This window comes from Marmota monax, unplaced genomic scaffold (genome assembly GCF_021218885.2).
Source record: "Marmota monax isolate L192 unplaced genomic scaffold, Marmota_monax_Labrador192_F-V1.1 WCK01_AAM20220418_F8-fsc00073, whole genome shotgun sequence".
Lineage (NCBI taxonomy): Eukaryota > Metazoa > Chordata > Mammalia > Rodentia > Sciuridae > Marmota > Marmota monax.
In genome coordinates this window covers 1,951,076-1,967,951 of record NW_026692846.1, presented here as the reverse complement: position 1 = coordinate 1,967,951, position 16,876 = coordinate 1,951,076, and the positions used below count along the sequence as shown (strand labels likewise).

The 16,876-nt window shown below is 64.5% G+C and overlaps 1 protein-coding gene across 2 annotated transcripts in view; it reads left to right on the top strand.

Annotated features, from left to right (window-relative positions):
• The window catches only part of Adgrb1 (adhesion G protein-coupled receptor B1), a 75,962-nt gene that overhangs the window by 48,922 nt on the left and 10,164 nt on the right, over positions 1 to 16,876 (top strand). For both annotated transcript variants that reach the window (XM_046449078.2, XM_046449076.2), the window contains exons 18-24: positions 968 to 1,109; positions 6,934 to 7,037; positions 9,244 to 9,346; positions 9,838 to 9,988; positions 10,435 to 10,504; positions 11,647 to 11,713; positions 13,488 to 13,573. In XM_046449078.2, the coding sequence (XP_046305034.1) occupies positions 968 to 1,109; positions 6,934 to 7,037; positions 9,244 to 9,346; positions 9,838 to 9,988; positions 10,435 to 10,504; positions 11,647 to 11,713; positions 13,488 to 13,573 (723 nt within the window). The remainder of the gene's footprint in view (positions 1 to 967; positions 1,110 to 6,933; positions 7,038 to 9,243; positions 9,347 to 9,837; positions 9,989 to 10,434; positions 10,505 to 11,646; positions 11,714 to 13,487; positions 13,574 to 16,876) is intronic.

Genomic DNA, 16,876 nt, shown 5'->3' with positions numbered 1-16,876 from the left:
CCCCGGTGCAAGTCCTGGATTGGAGTGACTTGGGGAGGGCTGAGGCCTTTCTCTGCGCTGGGTTCAGATGACCCCCTGCTGCAGCTCTGGCAACCTCAAATTCTCAGGGTGCATCCCATCCCCTTCACCTGCTGGGCAGAGCCTTGGGGTCAGGACAGGGGCTCAGCCCAGGCCAAAGGTGTGAGGGTTGGGTGCTGGGGGGATGGACAGAGGGCTACCAGGAAGGCTGTGGGAAAGTGGCTCCGGGAGCATGAGAAGGGATAAGGGGTGTGATTTGTGAACAGTTCCGTTCCTGGTGGTGCACAAGAACCTGTCAAGCCCTTTGCTTAAATGAAAACAGGGCAGGGCAGGCCTAGAGAAACAGGGGGCCCGATCTGATCCAGAGGGGGAGCTTCCAGCTGTGGGCCACCTCTCGGCAGGAAGGCTGAGTTCCGAGATGAGCGGTGGACACCAGGGGGACTAGGCCTGGGAGAGGTGGCTGCGGGGACGAGGCAGTCCCAAGGTCACCAGATCCTGCGGGCGCCCTAGGCCTTGGGGCCGGGGCGCTCTGGAGCGGCCCCTCGCCGACTCCGAGAGCGCCCCCGCGCCCCTGGGTTCGCGCCCCGCAGCACGTGTGCCCTGCGCCCCTGCGGCCCGTCCTCGCTCGGGGCGCCCCTCCCGCGGGCCGGCGGGGGCGCGGGGCCGCCCGGGCGCGGGGCCAGCGCCCGCCCTCCCCGCCGAGCCCGCGCCCCGCGCTCCCGCGGGCTGCTCTCCGCTCTCGGGCGCGCGGCGGGCGGGCGCAGAGGCGGCCATGGGCGCCCGGGCGGCGGGGCCTGGCGGCGGCGGCGGGGCGCGCGCGGCTGCGGGCGCAGGTGCGGGCGGCGGGACGGGCCGGGCGCGGCGGCGGCGGCGGCGGCGCTCGGGGCCGGGCCGCCCGCCTGCCGCCGCCGCTGACGCTGCCTGTCTCCCCGTGTCCCGCCGCCCCCAGACCCTCCTCCTCCGCCCCCCCGCAGCTCGGGCCTTGGTCGTGGCGCGGCTGCCGCACGGTGCCCCTCGACGCCCTCCGGACGCGCTGCCTCTGTGACCGGCTCTCCACCTTCGCCATCTTAGCCCAGCTCAGCGCCGACGCGGTGAGACCCCGGCGGGCGCGGGAGGGGCGGGGGCGGGGCGCCGGGGTCGGCGGCGGGCGGGAGCAGGGAGGGCGCCCGTCTCCGCCGGCTTCCCGGGGTCGCTGCGCCCAGCAGCCCTCTCGGGTCCCGGGACTGGAGAGGGTGAGTGGGAGCGAGTGGGCGGCCCAGGACCCTCGGGAAGTGACTGCCGGGTGGGTCTCCACTCGGCTCTCCTTGGAGGCCTGGGACCTTGGAGAGAGCCAGTCCCCAGGGGAGTGAGGACTGCTGGCTGTGGGGCGCCTGGGGCTGGGGGGCTTGGCATGCCCCTTCACTTGGCCGCTGGCTGCCCAGGACAAGGAGGAGGGTGTGCTGCTACCTTCTTGGAGCCCTTCTGCACCCACCCAGATGGAGCCTGGTCTGCGGAGGTGGCTGTGTCCCCAGGCAGGGCTCTGGGGGTGGCAGAGGCTGCTGGGCCTGGCCCAAGTCCTCAGGCAGGCCCCGTCATCTCTGGGCCTCCTTTTTGTTCCTGTGATTCTTGTGGGGGCTGTCGGTTCCCATGGAGACCGCATCTGGGGCAGCCTGCTGGCTGGGGCCCTGGGCACTGGCCCAGCCTCACTGGGGCTGGTGGGCTCTCTCCTCACCCAAGGGCTGACTGAGCTGCACCCACCTGCCCCAGGAAGGCCAGGCCCTCCCTTGCAGACCAGCCGGCCAGGCAGGCCCACCAAGGAGGGAGTAAGCCCCCAATTCTTGGCTCTGCCCAGACCTGGTGTGGAAGGGTCCAAGGTGGCAGGTGTGGAGTGGTCCCGGATCCTGGGTATTTGAGAGGCATGGCTTACCCTCACGGAACCCAGGTTCCTTGGGAGGAGATCTGTGGGCCTCTCAGGACACTCTGGCCGCCACCTTTGTCTCTAGAAGTCTGGCAGTTGGTACTGCCAGCTAGAGTCCTGTCCCCTCCCTCCCCAGGGTTAGACCCAAGTGGGACATCTTAGGTCATTGCTACTAAGCTCCTCCATTGACAGGCAGGAAAACTGAGACCTGGGGAGGAACTCACTCAAGGCTTTGGGGTGGGCCTGGGCCAGACAGGGTCTGTGTTCCTGGCCTTCCTGTAGGCAGGATCCTCAGGTGGGCAGGGCCTGGGGGCAGCAGCAGGTCCACCTGAAGCCTCCCTGGAAGAGGCGACTTTCTGCATAGAGGCCGTCACCACGAAGGCAGCAGCTGCCTCTGCATGGCTTTCCCGGGGCTCCCACATGGCTGAGGCACGCAGCACGGTGCCAGCCGTGGGCCCCAGGGGCTGCTGTCCCTGGGCAGTGTGAGCAGGACAGGGCAGGGGGAAGTGGAATGGGCTGCAGTCCTGCTTCCCCTCTAGCCCCCGGCCGTCGAGCCAGTGTCGGGGTCTGCAGGCTCGGGCTTGCCTCTGCCCACTGTGGCCTGTTTGATCCCTCTGAGCTTGGTTTCCCCCATAACGTGGAGGAACTCTGTCCTGTGCCCAGGGCTCGTGGTGACTGGGGGCAGTGCTCTCTCACTGTGGGACTGAGCGGAGGGGTTTCGGGCATTCCATGCAGAGCTGACCTGAGCCAGGTGCCTATAAGGGAGAGAATGGAGGCCGCTCTTGGTGGGCGGGAGTGGGAGACAAGGTGCTGCATTCCTGGTTGCCGTGGCAGTGATCAGGGGCACTTCTGGGGTGGGGGCTTCTAGCATCAGGTCGGCGGTCACAGTGTGGGGCAACCTGTCCCCAGACAGGGCAGCTGAGGCTGTGGGCACAGGGCCACACACTGACCTTGGGACTCAGCTGGCTGTCTGCCTCTCACAGCCTCAGTGTCCTCATCTGCAGGATGGGATGGTCGTCAGCTCTGCTTGGCTGTCTTGCTCCATCTGGGCTCCCGGTGCTGGGCCCAGGCCTCAGCTCAGAGGGAAACTGACCAGAAGGAACCAGGGCAGGCACGGCCTCTGCCCAGTGCTCACTAATACCAGACCCCTCGCTGCCTTCTCTCCCACCCTACTGCCCCGTCCCACCTTGCACTGGCCTTCTTGAGGGTGAGCTGTGCTCCAGAGTGTGGAGGGCCCAGGCTGATGTGGACAGCAGACATGCTTAGCCAGTCCTGGGCAGCCCAGGCTGGCAGAGGGAAGGCCTGGTGAGCTCTGGGGCCACAGCAGCAGCCTCTGTCCCTCCTGGGTGGGGTCTAGGGAAGTGCCCAGGGAGGGTTCAGAGCAGAGTCCTGGCGGGTGCACAGGGTTCACCTGAGTTTTGTCGGGGGGTAGTGACAGCCATCCCGGAGGGAGAGGAAGGCACAAAGCTGCCTGGTACATGCGGGAGGCAAGAGGCTTGGGGCAGAGAGCACCGCACCACCGAGGCTGGGCCCAGGGGCTGGCTCCGCTCCCTCCAGAGGTGAGCAGGGGGAGCCGGTGCAGAGGACCTGGGGGCAAGATGGCAGTGGGGTCCAGATGCTGCAGGATCCCATGGGAGCCAGGTGGAACATCAGGCAGGTGGGGCAGTGGCTGGGGCTGAGCTGGTGGCCACAGGGAGAGATGGGTATGCTGCATGTGGGGAGTTGGGTCTGAGTGGGCAGAGGCTGTGGTGCCCAGGCATAGGGTGGCTCTCAGGGACTGCCACCCAAACCATGGCCTGAGATGGTGGTCGAGCCGGGGTTGGACCCTGGGAGCTAGGGTGGGCGAAACCCAGGAGCCCCGAAGCAGGCCCAGGGCCAGGGTGGGTGCAGAGGCTGGGCTGCCGCTGGGTGCTGCTGCTGCCCGCGGCAGGTTGAGTAATGGCTCTGAGTCACACCTGTGCGTGGGCCGACGCCACCTGTCCTGGAGCTGCAGCAGAGATCAAACTAGGTGATGTATTTATGGCTCTTGACACAGCCTGGCACGGAGTAAATGGTCATAAGGGACGGTTTTGTCCTGCGTCTGCAGTGGGCCTCCAGCTGTGCTAGCGAGTTGTGGCCAGGTCCCAGCTGTGTGCAACCAGGATCAGGCCCGGAATGTGACTGAGATGAAGGCTCAGCACGTGACTTGAGTTCAGGGATCAGGGTGTGACCTGGGGAAGCTCAGGATATGACAGAGTTCAGGGTTTAGTATGTAGCTGGAGTTGGGTCAGCCTTGTGAGCAATAGGGAGCCACAGATGGTGTGGGAGCAGTAACAGGGAAGATGTCACTGCAGGGTGGAAGTCAGTCTCAGGGACGCGAGGCGTATAGAGGACTTGGGAGAAGATGAGGGGCAGGGAGCTCATGTGGTGGAAACGGCAGTAACCAAGCACACAAGAAGAGCCATGGGCATTTGGGGTGACCAGGACCCTGGAGAGGTCAAAGGTGGTGATGGGGTGGACCCAGGAGGTGGGTTCAGACGCAGTGTTCAGGGAGGGCCTCTGTGAGGAGGTGACTTCGCTGAGAAGGGCCAGCCACGTGAAGGTCAGGGGAAGAGCACGAGGCAGCAGAGCAGCCTGTGCAAAGGCCCCAGGGCAGTGCTGAGCCTGGCGGAGGAGCTGGCCTCCAGTGGGGGGCCTGGTAGTGTGCCTGCTCTGTGGGAGTTGGGGCCAGTCCCTCAGCCGTGAGGTCTCAGCCGGCCCTCCTGATGAGGCTGGAGGTCCCCAGCACCCTTGGTCCTGGGGCTGTGGCCTCTCCCTGTGCCATAGCACCCAGCGCTGGGCAAGGCTGTCAGGAGTGACCGATGCTGGGCGGGGAGGGGCAGGTGGGGGAGCTGGCAGGCTGGCGACGGCCAGGCCTACGGAGGGCAGACGGGGCAGATGGCCAGAGGTCGGGGCTGGAGCCAGCATGGCACAGGCGCGAGACGGTTGCTTAGCCGCCTGTGGCCTGCTCAGGGCCTTGGACTGTTTGCTGAGGCCACCTGCCCACACATCCCTGTCCACCTGGCCTCCCAGCCCGGTGCAGGTTCCCCGCTGGGGACGTGACAGGTCATGGACTAACCCCGGGGGTCACTGCTTCGAGGAGGGGTGGGATCGAGCAGCGCTCCCAAGGAGAGCGTCAACGTGCTGTGGGACAGCTAACGCAGGGTTGGGGAGGTGAGACCCCCTGGCTGGTGGTCTGGGTCTCCTGCAGAGCCTGAGGACAGCCAGGACATGTGGCAAAGGTCCCCAGCACTGTGAGGAGCCAGGTGTGGCGCCAGGCCCGGGAGGCCAGTGCCCTTGTGCTGTGCAAGGCACTGTGTCTGTCTCGGGTCAGCACGTGCGTAGGCATGTGGGACCTGTGGTCTGTGTCACCCCAGGGTGGAGCCCCAAATAGGCTCCACCAGGCTCACTCTGGCCTGGCGGGAGGGGTCTGGAGAAACATGGGAGGGAGCGTGGAGTTGCTGGGGTGGGGGGACAAGCCCAAGTGGTAAGGACCTCACAGCAGGTCTCCGAAGGCCAGACCTCCACCTGGTGCCTGGGTAGAGATTGGGGCAGCCAAAGCCCAAGGCCTTGCGACAAGGTCTGCAGGAAGGTGGGTCTCGGGGGCCAGAGCCCAGGGGTGCTCTGGGCCCAGGGCAGAAGGGCTCTGAGGGCCAGGTGTGCCCAAGAAGACGTGAGGACGGCTGACCCTGAGAGTCGTCTGGGTGTCCCGTCTAGGGTGATAGCATTGAGGACAGCTCCTGGGGAGCCAGGGGCTGGGGACACACTGGACGCTGAGGTCATCCCGTGAGTTCCAAGATGAGCTCATCCTAGAGCCAGGAGCTCTGGCCGTGGCCATGCCCTGTCTGCCCCAGGACCCCAGCCCCATGGGGAGTCCCGGGTCTGTGAGCTGGCCTGCTGTGCTGCCAGAACCCTGGCTGCCTGGGTGGCCCTGGACAGTGTCCTCGGTTTTCCCAGATTGTGCCCTCCCCTCCTATTCCTGGGCCAGGAAGTCTGACAGCCTCTGTGCGGGTCAGGGTGACAACCACAAGACCCGGGGCAGGCAGGCTGCCCGGGAGGTGGTCCTGCTGCACGTGGGGAGGAGCAGGCCAGGGGTGTGGAGAGCAGGGGCAGCCTGGGCGGCTGGGGGCTGGGGAGCCAGGTTGCAGTGGACGGAGCAGGCCCCGGCGCTGAGGCACCAGAAGGAGCCTCGGGGTGGCCAGTGTCAAGTGAAAAGGTCTGAGAGCGGCCAGTGCCAGCCATCTTCGGGATGGAGGGGCCCGTAAGAAGCCCCTCCCCGGGCCGCCTTCCCGCCCAGCTCCCCCTCACTTCCTCCTCTCCCCGAGAGCCTGGGGCGGCAGGCTGGCAGGGGCCGGGGGTCTCTCAGTTCCTCACTTGCTGGGGTACAGGAGGCTCACGGCGTGGATGGTGGGCTGCACAGGGTCACCGTGTCCTTCTATGAGTACGCTGGGCACGTGGTGGGGAGTGAGGGGCGGCTTGGCCCTGGCCCCAAGGGGCACACTGAGATCAGATGGCCAAGGTGCCAGTCCCCTGGACCAGGGGATGGTACTCCAGGTAGAGGGACGCCCTGCAGCAAGAGCCCTGAGGTGGGGACAAGCAGGGACAGCTGTGACGTGGGGGTAAACTGAGGTGCCAGCCAGAGCAGGGCAGGAGGGAGCAGGAAGCAGAGCTTTGCTGGGGCTGTGGGAGGAGGGGCGGCCGCGCCTGCGCACAGTGGAGGCCCCAGGCTCAGGGCCCGAGAGCTTCCTGTGGGGCGGGGCCTTTGCTCCAGACCCACCTGCACAGGAGGTCCTGGGCTTGGGTCCTCGGCGCCATGGCAGCAGAGGGTCTCTGGGGGCCTACCATGAGACTGTCATGACACCGTGGGGCTCCCCTCAAGGGCCCAGAGCCCCTTCAGGGACAGGCAGCAGCACAGACCCTGGGACCTCGAGCGTGGGTGGTCAGCCGCCTCGGGCCCAGCAGCACGGAGACCCTTGCTCACCCTGCACTCCCACACCTAGAGCATGGAGAAGGCGCCGGTGCCGTCCGTGACGCTCATCGTGGGCTGTGGCGTGTCGTCCCTCACCCTGCTCCTGCTGGTCATCATCTACGTGTCCGTGTGGAGGTGGGTGCCCACCCCGGGATGCCTGGCTGGGGGAGGTGGGCCCCGAGCTCCATCGCCTCCCAGGACCTGTGTCCCGCCTCTCCTCCGCCTGCGGCCCCAGCCGGCCCTCTGCACAGCCCGCCCACACCTGTTTTCTGTTTCTTATTGCTGTGTCCACATACGCAAGTGTCCCTGTCCCACTGAAGCCGGGCAGGGTGGACGTGTGGCCACACCTTGCTTCAGCTGGGTCCGCACTACAGAGGTGCCTATTTCTTCTGACACACTCTGTGGTGGATGCCCACCCCAAGCCCCACGGCAGGAGCACGTGAAGCACCTGCCCCTTGCCCACCGAGTCCTCTTGGTCACCTAATACCCCTGTGTGTCCTCACATGGGACCTGCAAGGCCATAGCTCCTAGGACCACAGCCTGGGACCAGGCTCAGGGCCCAGAACCTCTCCTGCTGCCCTGCCCCACGCTCCTTCCCTCGAGGCCACAGGGGCTCAGCACAAGAACCCCAGGCCTGCGATGGGCCCCGTCTGTCCACCCCATACACACCAGGGGGTGTGCACGCAGGGGTGGGGCCATGGCGGATGCAGGCTTGGGTCAGAGCATGGGGCTGGGTAGTCACAGCGGTGTGTCCTTAACTGAAGGTCTGTGACCAGGTGGCTGAGTGGCCAGTCTCCCTACCGTCTAAATCTAGGCCTCCCTGGTCCCCACCCATCAAGTAGTTTACAGCAAGAAGGGTGAGCTCAAGGTCGCTGGCGAGGCGGCCACCCAGGATGTCCAGAGGGTGTGCGGCCCCCGCGCCTGGCCCCTTCTGCTCTTCAGGCAGCAAGTTGTCAGCCAGTAATTGGGACTGATGGCCTGGCCACCGCCTGGGGTCAGGCAGTAAGAGGTCAGTGCGGGCTGGGTGGGGAGGGAGACAGGCGCTCTCCTGGTGACTGGGTCGCCATTAGCAGCAGGCACCCTCCGCTATCCTGCCCCAGAGCAGAGCGTCCTCTGCTCCTCTCCTGGGGTCTGCAGGGAGCCACGGCATCCGTGTCCCCATAGCTCTTCCCCTGGGAACTGGGGCCCCCAGAAGTTTGGGGTTAGGGCTGGGGGGCCCCGAGCTCCAGGTCTGGCTCACAGAGCTTTTGCTCCTGAGGTTGTCAGAGCACCTTCCTCAGAGCCCTACTGACTGTCCCAGCGCCCCTGTCAGCTGCAGGCAGGGACAGTTCTGATGGGTCCATGAGGAATCGGGATCCAGAGAGGGATAGGAAATACCCAAGGTCACACAGCACTTCAGAGCTATGTCAGGGCCCCCAAAGCTCAGCCATGTACCTTCTGCTCTGCACCTGGGTGGATCTAGGTACCAAGGGCTAGTGGTGATGATGGTAGTGATGATGGCCATGTAATTACGGTGTTGGTGGTGACGTGATGGTGGTGGTGATAGTGGTAATGGTGGATGGTGTTGGTAGTGATGGTGGTACTGATGGTGGTGGTGGTGGTGATGATGGCGTTGATATGGTGGTTGTGGTGGTGACGGTGATGGTGGTGGTGATAGTGATAATGGTGATGTGATGGTGTTGGTAGTGATGATGGCACTGATGGTGGTGGTGATAATGGTGTTGATGTGATGGTGGTGATGGTGATTATGGTGCTGGTGGTTGTAGAGTTGGTAGTTGTGGTGGCAGTGATGGTTGTTGTGGTGATAGTGATGGTGATGGTGATGGTGGTGTTGGTGGTTATAGGGGTAGTGTGGTGATGGTGGTGTAATGGTGATACGGTCATGGTGGTAGTGATGATTGTTGTGATGGTGATTTTAATGGTGATAGTGATAGTGGTAGTTGTGATACGGGTGCTGATGGTGGTGGTGATGGTTGTGGTGGTAGTGGTGGTGATGATGGTGGTACTGATCCTGATGGTGGTGGTCATGGTGGTGGAGATACTGGTGCTGGTGATGGTGGTGGTGAGGTTTGTGGTGGTGACAGTGATGGTGGTGGTGGTGGTGGGAGTGGTGAGATTGTGATAATGATGGTGGGGATGGTTGTGGTGGTGGTGACAGTGATGGTGGTGGTACTAATGGTGTGATGGCGGTAGTTGTGGTGTTATTGAAGTAGTGAGGGGAATAGTGGTGGTGATGGTGACCGTGACTGCGTGGAGGAGGTAGGTAGGGCCCTGGTCTTGGGGTAAGGACCCTAGCTCTTGTGAAGAGAAGGCTAACCTCAGGCCCCATATTCTCCCACAGGTATATCCGCTCAGAGCGGTCAGTCATCCTCATCAACTTCTGTCTGTCCATCATCTCTTCCAATGCCCTCATCCTCATTGGGCAGACACAGACCCGCAACAAGGTAGGTGGCCTTGTGCCGTCATGTGCATGTCCCAGTGTCTTCCAGTGTCTTCGGGTGGGGTGGGTTGGTCCCGCAGCAGGGGCCTCCTCCAGCCAGCAGTGAGTCTGGAAGCTCACAGTGGGGATGCTGATTTGCCCTTCCTCAGTGCCCCGTCCTGCTGCCCCCTCCCACTAAACATGGCAGGCTCAGACCTCAGGTGGGAGCCTCTTCTTCCTCAAGGGGCCACCCCAACCTGTAGGGGACAGAGGCATTGCATGAGTGGGCTCCTGGGCTGGCGTCTGGTAGAAGCCGGGAGGAGGGGTCTGTCCCTGGCAGTCACCCACCCTCAGCCTTAGGTTTCAGCGCCCATCTCGGCAGGGACTGGGTCACCCCTCAGCTGCTTCCTGCCTGGGGACTTGGCCTGGTCACAGCTGGGGACGCTGGGTGCTGGGGGCGCTGGCACCAGGGGCGGCGAGCGCCTGCCCAGCCCTGCCCGCCCTGCCCGCCCCCAGGTGGTGTGCACGCTGGTGGCGGCCTTCCTGCACTTCTTCTTCCTCTCCTCCTTCTGCTGGGTGCTCACCGAGGCCTGGCAGTCCTACATGGCGGTCACCGGCCGCCTGCGGAACCGGCTCATCCGCAAGCGCTTCCTCTGCCTGGGCTGGGGTGAGCGTCCACAGGGCGGGCCTCGGCGGGTGTTGGCCAGCGGGTGGGCTGCCCTCTCTGAGCCTCCTCCACCCTCCGTCCTAGCCCCTGCTCTCCTTCCTGTCCTGCGGCCCTCTCCACCCGCCCTCCCCTTGTGAGTCTTCCTGAGCCCTGGGGCTCCTCCCTCTTTGCCGGGTCCATTCAGATGGCCCAGTTCAAGGTGACCTTCAGAGAGCAAGCAGCTCTTCAGCAGGAGTGTTCTGAGCAGTACTTAGAACAGGCTTACATGAAACACGCCTCCTGGCTCCGTGAGACCCAGGTGTGCCTGGCCGTCCTGTCCCCCAGCCCTCTCCTTCAGCGACCTCCTGTCCACCCCTCACACACTGTCCTCTGGGGTTTGAGACATGTCCCTGCTGCGCCCTCGGCAGGGCTCAGCATGGCCAACCGGCTCTTCTGTCCTTCTGCAGGGCTCCCTGCGCTGGTGGTGGCCATTTCTGTGGGATTCACCAAGGCCAGAGGGTACAGCACGATGAACTAGTGAGTCAGGGGGGTGGGGGCATGGTGACACCACCCGGATCCCTGACTTTTGACCATCTGGGAGGGTGAGGGCTGCCATGCCCTCTGCCCTGTCTGGCCGGGTGCTGTCCCAGGGAGACTGGGAGGGCGGGCCCTGGGTGGAAGCTGAGCCTTCAGGCAGGCCCTGGCTCCTGCCCAGGTGTGGGCAGGGGGTTGAGAGAAATGGGCGGGGCCAGCAGACCCTCAGGTGCACCTTCTTGTTGGGGCATAGTCCCCTGGCCTCGGCACCCTCCACAGGTGTTGAGCCCACGGACAGCTCAGCAGGTTCCCTCCCATGAGCCTTTGGGGCAAGGCGGGGGCAGGGTCCACTTCACAGATGAAGTCTCTGAGGACCTTTTAAAGGGTCATCTGGGCCAGGTCCTGGGAGCCTTAAATGCTGAGCTGGGACACTTGGGGCTTATCTTAAAGGCAATATGGGGTCCCCTGGTGGGGAAGAGGGCCTGGGCTCAGGAGGGGAGTTGGGGTGGGCAGAGTGCGGCAGGGTTGCGGGGTGGGGCAGGTGGGGAGCGAGGTCCCCTGGGCAGGTGGGCGTGGCTCTGTGGGGCCCAGGGGCGCAGCGGCAGCATGCTGGGGAGCCCTGAGCGGGCTGCGCAGGGGGTCAGGCTTCGGTGCAGATGGCTTGGAGCCCGGCGGGGTGAGTGCCGGGCGGGAAATGTGGCCTGCCCCAGAGAGGAGAGGAGGAGCAAGGGGGAGAAGCCGCAGTGGGTTTTCAAGGGTGAGGATGAGTGTGCTCCGTGGACACTCCCGGCCACAGGGGATGCCCTGTAGCACCCCAGTGTCCCACAGGGATGGTTCTGTGGGCACCTGGTGGTTTCCAGTGAGGGCGGTGTGGGGCTGATAAGTGGGAAGGGCCAGGCCAGGTGCGTCGTCCAGAGCAGAAGGACCTTGGTCTTGCTGGCCTGGACCCTGCCGTGTGGTTCTGAGCAGGCGTGTCCCCTGTGCTGGGCCTTCTTCCATCTGAAGCAGGGATGACATTGGCCCTCTGGGGCTCCTGGGGATCGCAAAGCCAAGTGTGTGAAGTGCCCTGTATGCAGGAGGTGCTCACTAGGCGCTGCTCCTGTCGTCCTAGAGGGCGGGGGTCCTCACAGCCTCTCTCCCTGCAGCTGCTGGCTCTCCCTGGAGGGGGGACTTCTGTACGCCTTCGTGGGACCAGCTGCTGCCGTTGTGCTGGTACTGACCCTGGCCTGGGCTTCTTCCTCATCCTTGGCTGACCTGGGAGTGCCCACCTGGGGTAGCCCTGACCTTGGAGTGGGCAGCTCCTACTGCCCTGCTTCGACCTTGCCCCCAGGGTGCTTACTGGGTCCAGAGTGTTACTGGGTCCCTGTGGCACAGCTTGCCTGACCGTGGCCCCGTACACCTGTCAGGAGGTCCGAGCAGGCTTGGTGAGTGAGGGGTGGGTGGGGGCAGATGGACAGACAGACAGCTGGAGCCGCTGGGAACATGCAGGCCAGGACTCCGCATGTGTGCCCACCACACAGCTTTTAGAGCTGGGCACAGAGGCCAGGGCTTCCCCTTAGTAGGGGCCAGGGGTCCTCCCTTCATGGTCCTCGAGTTTCCTGTCCATTTTTTTTTTTTGTGAGAGACATAAAACTAGCACCTTGTGCCCAAGGCTGCTGTCCCCAAGCAGATGGACTGGGGGACTGGGACTGGAGGACCTGCCTGGGGTTGCTGGCCTCTGCTGGGCCCACCCAGCTCTGAGCCCGGCTCCTATGCCTGCCTCCTGGTGCTGCTAGAAGAGCAGAGCATCAAGATGCTAGGTCCAGCTTGGGGTGGGCACTTCTCTGTCTCTGACCCATATCCCCCTCCCCACCTTCTGGTGGGGCACAGCACACGCTGAATGTGTCAGACAGGTGGACGCTGGGCACTGGATGGCAGACCCTGCAGGGCTTGGGTTGGGGGATCCTGGGCTGCGTCAGTGCCAACGTGTGGGCAGCTTCCACAGGTAGTCCCAGGCCCTTCTCACAGGCCTGGCCACCAGAATCCCTGTTCTTTATTCCTTGAAGGTGCCCGAGTGGGAGGGGCTGGAGCAGGGCATCCACAGTGGCCTTGGCCAGCAAGACCAGGCATTGTTTAATGGCAGGCACCTGGGGACCAGGGAGGGGGCTGAAGAGTCAGGGAGCATCCCTGCTGGTCCTGTGTGCTATGGACCCCGGCCTAAGGACCCTTCATGACAGGGCCCAGCGCAGTTCTGCAGGCAGGTGGCTGGTCCAGGGCCTGCTGCACGTCTCTGACGTGGTCCTGGCAGCCAGTGAGGTGCCCAGGAAGGATGGCCTTACCTAGGCCAGGTGCTCCCTCGCTGTGTCTCCTGGGGACTTCCTGTTCTCGGAGCGCCAGTGGGCAGTCCCTGTGTGGGATCCTGAGCCTGCAAAGCAATGGGGACAGCGTCACAGCGCTGGCCTCTGGGTGGGGTAGCCCAGGTTCCTTCTATAGAGTGGGGCCCCGGGGAGCTCACGAGCTCTCCTGCAGTGAGTGGGGTGTGGCGTTATGTGTGAGTTGGGACATGTCTCATTCCAGCAGAGGCAGACCCTAGGGACCCCTGGGCCCGGGCTCGTGTGGGCCCTCTGGGAATGACTTTTGTCTTGGTAGTAGCTTGGGGAGCAGCATGGGAGACATATCTGAGCCCCCAAGAACCTCCCAGGATGCGGGTGCCCAGGGGAGGTGGCGAGCAGAGAGGTCAGAGAGGGGTCCCCAGGATGGGCTGGGGAGAGTGTCTGAGGTGGAGCACTGGGAGGGGCAGGCACTGGCACGTGGGGCTGGAGGAGGCGAGGTTCTGCATGGACAGCAGCTGGACTGGGCCCACTGAGGCCCCTCGCCTGGCTGGCACTGGAGGCCACCTGGTGGAAGCACTGGAGGTGGCCCTTGAGCTGAGGGCCCCAGGGGTGTGGCCGCTGTTGGCTGGAGCGCGTGGGTGGCGCTGCCCACACCTCTGCTCTCTGCCTGGCAGGTGAACATGGTGATTGGGATCCTGGTGTTCAACAAACTCGTGTCCAAAGATGGCATCACCGACAAGAAGCTGAAGGAGCGGGCAGGGTAGGCCTGGGCCGCCGTGGCACCCTGCACACTCTGGGCTGCCAGTCCCAGAGCCCACCCACCCTGAGCCCACAGATGGAGGTGCCCATCACTCAGCTTGGCACTGCAGGGGTGGGGGCCCAGGCAGGGGGGACTGAAGCGTAGACACAGCAGCTGCTGCCTCGCCCTGTGCCTCGGTTCCCCACCTGATGGTGTCAGGGCGGGGCCCTTAGGATCCCCAGGAACAGCGAGACTGCTCACAGAGACCCTCCTGTGCTGGGCTCTGGGTGGTGGGGCACCCTTCCCCACCAGGCTGGCCGGGTGGCCTGAGGCAGGACCTTACCTGTCTGTGCAGCTGACTCTGTTCTTGTGGGCCTTCATCACGGGGAGGAAGGGACATCAGGAGTCATGCTCCTTCAGAGGGCACACAGTGCGTGGTGCTCTGGGTGGGCAGGCTGGCCACAGCCAGAGTCGGGGGGAGCCCGCCCTGCCCCCGTGAGCCCCCCTCCCTCCCTCTGCCTGCTGCCTGTCTGTCCTGCCACTGGCAGCTGCGTGGGGCCCCACCCGTGTCCCCTCCCCTCTGTGCCAGTCTTGCTTGGTGTCTCTCTTTCTCTCTGTCTCTGTCTCTTTCTTCCTGGCTCCTCCTCCTCGCCTCATTGGACAGAAGCGGCAGAGTCTCCCCTGGGTGCCCACTGGGTCCTGGTCCCTGGTCCTGGTTGGAGCCACCAAGCAGGCTGGGAGCTTCCTCACTGAGCTGTGTGCCTGTGACTGGGCCCTGGCTCCCAGTCTGGGCACAGAGGTCGCAGCAGGCTTCTGCTAGGCCTGGCTCACCCCACCTTACGCGCTCCAGGATGGGCGGTCACACCCCAGAGCGGCCCTAGGCTGCACAGCCAGGACCGAGGACGGCCACTCTGGCTGCATCTGTGCAGTGCAGAGCGCTGCCCGTGCCTGCCTGCCACTGAAGCCGACTCCCCTGGGGCTGGGCCTGCTGAGGCCTAGGAGGGCAGATAGCTGGTGGAGCAGGCATTGTTGTAGCCTGGGCCTCCTGGGCCGTAGCCTGGCCTCGCCACAGAGGTGGAAGGCACACACATCCCTGGGTGCTCATGCAGAGGTGGCACACCTGCACGACTAGGGGCCACTGCCCAGGTCAGCTCCCAGACAGGAGGGCTCCCCCGTCCACCACCCTCAGCGCCTGGCCCCTGTGGGACAGCAGGCGGATGCCTACCCCCGCTCAGCAAGCAGGCAGCCCAGCTTCCGTACCCAGGGTGGAGAGGAGGGTGGCAGGGGCCTCCCTCGGGCGTTTGCTGGCTTGTGCAAACTCCAGGAGAGATGCGCCTACCGTCAGCTCATCCTGGGCACCAGACCCAGCCGCCAGCCAGGCAGCAGGAGCCCTGCCCACACCCAGCTCCTCGTCCCCAGCCGGGGCCCTGGGCGGCACGAGCCCTGGGGACCGCTGGCTGGTCTTCCTCTGCCCCGTGGGTTTCCATGAGACGTGTTTGCTTCTGTTTCAGCCTTTGGTTTCACTTGCAGTCAGCTGCCCCAGGCCCCCCTCGGGCGCCCCCTCAAGTGTGCCGAGTGCGGAGTCCCCCGTGCTGCCGATGCCTCCCGCGACGTCTCCAGCAGTGCCGTGTTAGTGCCTTGCTGCCCGCCACGGGGCGCCCGCCGCCCTGCCCCCGCTCACGTCTGTGTTCTGTGTTCTTGCTCTCTCCAGGCCGCTGACCCCAGGTTTCCTCGGGGGCCTCTGCCCTGCCTCACCCCCACCCCAGGCTCTCTCTTCCATGTTCCAGGCACTGGGCTCTGTGCCGTGAGCAAGGCGGGCGGGAGGCAGAGTGACCCAGGCCAGTGGTGGTGGGGATGGGAGCACGGCCACCCCCCCCCCCCCGAGGGCCAGGGCCAGGTGTGGGGCTGGCTGCTACTGCTTCCTGGTCACACCCCAAAAATGCTGCCGGCCAGAGCCTGGGCACAGGAGGGCAGGGAGCCTGGGCTGTGTGGGGGTGCATGAGTGTGAAACTGTGATATGAGTGTGAGCAAGAACATGTCTAAGGGTGATGGCATGTACACGGTGTGTGCTAGTGTGCACATGTGTAAGAGTGGGTGCATGTGTGCTGTGTGCTAGTGTCACATGAGGTGAGAGTGGGTGGATGTGAACGTGCATGTGTGCGGTGTGTGTAGTTGTATAAGCATCTAAGTGTATGGGTGTGTGTGATTGAACGTGTGAAGATGTGTTAGAGGTGTGCACGTGTGTGTGAGTGTGTGCATATGTGTGTAATGTAGCCACAGCCAAGGGAACTGGTGGCCGGGCTTGGAGTCAGCGGCCGATGGCAGACTGGCTTTCAGAGAGGCTCTGAGCTGTGCTGGGCAGTGTGGGTTCAGGTGGGCAGGCTTGAGGGTTGAGCGTCCAGGCCTCCGGCTTCCGCAAGTCACAGTGATGGCCAAGCCCCTAGACCCTTACCCACCAGGCCCCTCTGTTTCCTGAGCTGGGCCCTGGATCCCAGGATTTTAGGAGCCTTAAGAGAGAGGGCCGGGGCCGTGGGCCCGCAGGAGGCGAGCTGGATGCAGAGATGTGGCAGGATTACCCTACACTGACAGGCGGGTGAGGCACAAGGCCAGCCAAGCTGTGTGACCTGCCGTCACGCCTGGGTCCCACGCTGGCTGAGAGACAGGGCAGCCTGCTCAGGGAGGGCCAGGTATTTGGGGTTAGCAGCCTTGCTGGGTGAAGGACCCACCCCAGGTGGGAGGCCGTGGGAAACTCTGCTGCAGCCTGAGGAAGCCTTAGAGAACCTCGGTGGGGCAGCAGATGGGGTGGCACCCCCAGGCTCTGCCCAGATCGCCCCACACCTCAAGGCCTCTGACTCCCAGCCTATGGGTAGAGGTGTTTGTGAAGCTGCAGAGGCTGGGGGTAACATGTGGTCCCCAAGCCCAAGCCATCTGCCAGCCTGGGGAAGATGGGCTGTAAGTGTCAGGCCTGGAGGCTGCTCCCTGTGGACAGTCAGGGAAGGTGACGTGGGGGGCTGAGAGAGGCTCCCCTGACTCAAGAACATCTGCTTTGGAAGGCAGAAGACAGGTTGCCAGACACTCCACCTTAGTAGGAAACCAAGGCCCAGAGCCGTTGGGGATGCGTGGGCACTTGTGCAGGCCAGTGGGTGCCGTGCTGTGCCCGCCTCGGGATGTGGAATGAGCAGGCAGTGCAGCCTGGAGGGGAGGGGCAGGGGCTGCCTGCCCACCCAGCAGGGCAGGCTCCAGGCCTAGGGCCCTGGCGTTGGGGGTTTGTGCCTGGCACAGAAGGCCCAGTGAATAGTGCTTGAGGGGAGTCTGCGTAGTGTG